General features: G+C 38.0%; 1 protein-coding gene across 1 annotated transcript; it reads left to right on the top strand.

The window, feature by feature from the left end:
- The first annotated feature begins 1,879 nt into the window (after positions 1 to 1,879).
- On the top strand, positions 1,880 to 2,815 carry LOC133055704 (olfactory receptor 4P4-like). Its single transcript, XM_061140830.1, has one exon. It carries the CDS (start codon positions 1,880 to 1,882, stop codon positions 2,813 to 2,815), a length of 936 nt encoding a protein of 311 aa, XP_060996813.1.
- The last annotated feature ends 2,253 nt before the right edge of the window (positions 2,816 to 5,068 follow it).

The raw sequence follows: 5,068 nt of genomic DNA, 5'->3' as shown, positions 1-5,068 counted from the left end.
TATGAGCTACTGTTTATTAGCTTTCTGATTTGGGAAATTGATTCAGCTACTTTTTATAGATTCTTTTGTAATGGAACAAAGGGATCATGTTCCCATGATTAAGTCATTCTAATAACTAGACTCCTTCTTATTTAATAGTTCTCTTTATATGAATGCACTTAAATTTATTAAAAATGTAAGTTTTTATTTTATTGCTGTATAATAGAGATATCTTATGACTATAATTGTGACATTTTTTAAACGAACCACACAGCATGAATACGTGCTATTTAACTACTATCATCAGTGGAAAATCTGAGGAAATCTGCTGTCATTCTGTTAAAAATGGAGATTAGCAAGGAGAGACTTAAGGATATAATATGACCAAATCAAAAACTCCTGCCTCATGGAATCAAATAGATTAAACTAAAATGGTACCAAATGTGTTTTATTGTCTTATCTATTTGCTAGTTAAAATCACTTTAAGTATTACCAGTAATATAGCTACACAATGTGGTTAATGATGAATTTGTTAATTTCTACATAACTCTACAACAAAAACAAAATTTATATTTTAAAAACATCTCTGTGATGGCTGGGTATGGTCTTCACACCTGATCTAGGAGTAAGGTAGGAAGACCTTCTGGATTTACCAGGGTGGAGAGCAGCATTTAGATGAGTTCCCCTGTATGTAGTGCATATTTTTCCACTCCTGTATACTGTATGTCTTAAAAATTATGCAGAAATATGACACAAGCAGATTCATGAATCAATCCCTCATTCATTCAACACATAACAGTCAAACACTTACTGACCATAACTTATGCTTTATCATTTTATAACATCATCTTTTACTGAATTTCAGTGATTAAACAGTAAAATATAAATATATAAAACACATAAAAGGTGCAAGAGTTAAACATACCTGTGTAATTACAAGCAATTTTCTTTTTTCTTTACTTATTAAACCACTAATTTTAACAAATGTACAGTTTACTACAAAAGCAGTGACTTTAACCCTTAAAGGTTAAATAGAAAAGGTGCATATATTTTACAGTTATTTTTAGGATCTCAGTCATTGACAGCTTTCCAGTGTCTGTGATCATGTATTCTAGTTATTTAACTTATAAGATTGATTTGACTTATAAGACTTATTTGACTTATAAGATTATGTTTCTTTCACTAGTGGCAAAGAAATCAGCTGTTTTGCAAATAAATTGTCCACTCAAGCATTTCGAAATTCAGAAAAATAGGTCATAAATTTGTTTATATTTCTTGCACTTAGGCATGAAGAAAATGCAGGGGGTAGTCAATATCCTGTTGGAGAAAGAAACATTATATAAAATGAAAACTGTATCATGTACAAAAAAACACGTATTTAATATATCAATATGTCACATACCCAGAAATGAGTAAATAAATATTCATTTTCCCCTAAATATTATGCTGTTGCTCCTTAATCGCTTCAGTTGTGTCCGACTCTGTGTGACCCTATGGACTGCAGCCTGCCAGGCTCCTCTGCCCGTGAGATTCTCTAGGGAAGAATACAGCAATGGGTAGCCATTCCCTTCTCCATAATTTTCCCTTCCCCTTTAGGAAATAGTGATATGTTAATCATTAAATTTAAAAACTGAGGAATACTGAGAGAATACATATTTAATTCCATCAATAGGATAGAAGATTTCGAAACAAAAGGAAGCTATGGGGCAAAAAAAAGTCTATGATTTCCCATAACAAGTACAGTAAATACCTTATGAATCTGCTTCAATGATATGTTAATGGTTATAATTTTATAGTAAATTGCTATTGTTTTACTGTAAGTGTTTCATCCAAATGCATGTGCTGATTTTTCTTTCAGGTACTCAACAATTTTTTGCATAATACATATTAAACTCACCTTATGGAAAATCAGAGGAATGTATCGGAATTCATTTTTATGGGGCTTTCCTCTGACCAGAAAATACAGATGTTTTGCTTTGTGTTCTTCTTATTCTGTTATGTTGCCATCTTGGTGGGAAACCTTCTGATCCTTGTCTCCATCCGATGCAGTGTCCTTTTTCACCAACCAATGTACTATCTCCTCAACCACTTATCCTCCATGGACATCTGCTATACCTCTTGTGTGACACCCAAACTGATCAGTGACCTGCTCCTGGGAAGGAGAACCATCTCTTACGGCAACTGCATGCTGCAGGTCTTCACCATGCACTTTTTTGGCATCATCGAGGTCTTTGTCCTTACAGTCATGGCCTTTGACCGCTGTGTTGCCATCTGCAAGCCTCTCCACTACATGATTATCATGAACAAGGCAAGATGCGATCTCCTTATCGTGGCTGCTTGGGCTGGTGGGGCCATCCATGCCTTTTCTCAGTTCTCTATGATAGTCAGTTTGCCCTTCTGTGGCCCCAATGAAATTGACCACTACTACTGTGACATTTTTCCTTTGTTGAAAGTTGCCTGTACTGACACCTACATCACTGGTGTCCTGGTGGCTGCCAATTCAGGAATGGTTGCCTTAGTAACCTTTGTTCTCTTGTTTGGGTCCTATGTCATTATATTATTCACCTTAAGAAACCACTCAGCTGAAGGAAGGTGCAAAGCCCTCTCTACCTGTGGGTCTCACATCACTGTGGTTATCTTATTTTTTGGTCCTTCAATCTTTGCCTACCTCAGACCCCCTACCACTTTCCCTGAGGACAAAATATTTTCTCTCTTTTATACCATCATTGCTCCTATGTTCAATCCCTTAATCTACACTCTGAGAAACACAGAGATGAAAAAGGCCATGAGAAGGGTTTGGCACCAAAAGATATTTTCAGAAGAAAAACATAATTGATTTTTTCTACTCGATCAGTTCTGGGTGTTCATTGGAAGGACTGATGTTGAAGCTGAAACTCCAATACTTTGGCTACCTGATGTGAAGAGCTGACTCATTTGAAAAGATGATAATGCTGGGAAGGATTGAGGGCAGAAGGAGAAGGGGGCAACAGAGGATGAGATGGTTGGATGGCATCACCGACTGAATGGACCTGGGTTTGGGTAGACTCTGGGAGTTGGTGATGGACAGGGAGGCCTGGCGTGCTGCAGTTCATGGGGTTGTAAAGAGTTGGACACAACTGAGTGACTGAAATGAACTGAACTGAACTGAACTCTGTATGTTAAATAAAAACTTTATGCAAGAGTAAATGGGAGCTTGGAATCATAGAGTCCTATGGCTTTGAGAATGATTTGAACTCAAATTTTCCACTTTATAAATTTCAGAGGTAATGAAATGAAGAAATATGTGTTAATCTCTCTAACCCATAGTGAGCTATGAGGCTAAAGAGAGTTCTCATAATCATTCACATGTAAACTTGGGGACAAGACAAATTGCTGATATTCTCCAGACATGCAGAAAATTAAGAAAATGTAAGTTCATAAAGCTCTTCTCTGGTGCCCAGCAGTAAAGAATCCACTTGCAATGCAGGAGACAGATTTGAATCCCTGGGTTGGCAAGATTCCCTGGAGAAGAAAATGGCAACCCACTTAAATATTCTTGCCTGGGAAATTGCATGAACAGAGGAACCTGGTGGGCAACAGTCAATGGGGTTGGAATAGTCGGGTCCAACTGAGTGACTACACCACCACAGGTTCATAAAGGAGACATTATTTTTCAGCATTAAGCTCTGTTTGGTGAAATAGTTAGAAATTGAAGAAAGTGGAGAAAACCACTATACCATTCAGGTATGACCTAAATCAAATCCCTTACAACTATACAGTGGAAGTGAGAAATAGATTTAAGGGACTAGATTTGATAGAGTGCCTGATGAACTATGTACGGAGGTTTATGACATTGTACAAGAGACAGGGATTAAGATCATCCCCATGGAAAAGAAATGCAAAAAAGCAAAATGGGTGTCTGAGGAGGCCTTACAAATAGCTGTGAAAAGAAGAGAAGCCAAAAGTGAAGGAGAAAAGGAAAGATATATGCATTTGAATGCAGAGTTCCAAAGAATAGCAAAGAGAAAGAAGAAAGTCTTCCTCAGTGATCAGTGCAAAGAAATAAAGGAAAACAATAGAATGGGAAAGGCTAGAGATCTCTTCAAGAAAATTAGAGATACCAAGGGAACATTTCATGCAAAGATGGGCTCAGTAAAAGACAGAAATGGTAGGGACCTAACAGAAGCAGAAGATATTAAGAAGAGGTGGCAAGAATATCCAGAAGAACTGTACAACAAAGATCTTCATAACCCAGATAATCACAGTGGTGTGATCACTGACCTACAGCCAGACATCCTGGAATGTGATGTCAAGTGGGCCTTAGGAAGCATCACTACGAACAAAGCTAGTGGAGGTGATGGAATTCCAGTTGAGCTATTTCAAATCCTAGAAGATGATGCCAGGAAAGTGCTGCACTCAACATGCCAGCAAATGTGGAAATCTCAGCAGTGGCCACAAGGCTGGAAAAGGTCAGTTTTCATTCCAATCCCAAAGAAAGGCAATGCCAGAGAATGCTCAAACTACCGCACAATTGCACTCATCTCACACGCTAGCAAAGTGATGCTCAAAATTCTCCAAGCCAGGCTTCAGGAATACGTGAACCGTGAACTTCCAGATGTTCAAGCTGGTTTTAGAAAAGGCAGAGGAACAAGAGATCAAATTGTCAACATCCGCTGGATCATCAAAAAAGCAAGAGAGTTCTAGAAAAACATCTCTTTCTGCTTTATTGACTATGCCAAAGCCTTTGACTGTGTGGATCACAACAAACTCTGGAAAATTCTGAAGGAAATGAGAATACTTGAGAAACCTATATGCAGGTCAGGAAGCAACAGTTAGAATTGGACATGGAACAACAGACTGGTTCCAACTAGGAAAAGGAGTACATCAAGGCTGTATATTGTCACCCTGCTTATTTAACTTATATGCAGAGTACATCAAGGGAAACGCTGGCTGGAGGAGGCACAAACTGGAATCAAGATTGCCGGGAGAAATATCAATGACCTCAGACATGCAGATGACACCACCTTTATGGCAGAAAGTGAAAAAGAACACAAGACCCTCTTGATGAAAGGGAAAGAGGAGAGTGAAAAAGTTGGCTTAAAGCTCAACA

The sequence above is a fragment of the Dama dama genome, chromosome 1 (genome assembly GCF_033118175.1).
Source record: "Dama dama isolate Ldn47 chromosome 1, ASM3311817v1, whole genome shotgun sequence".
Taxonomy (NCBI): Eukaryota; Metazoa; Chordata; class Mammalia; order Artiodactyla; family Cervidae; genus Dama; species Dama dama.
This window is presented reverse-complemented; position numbering and strand designations above follow the sequence as displayed.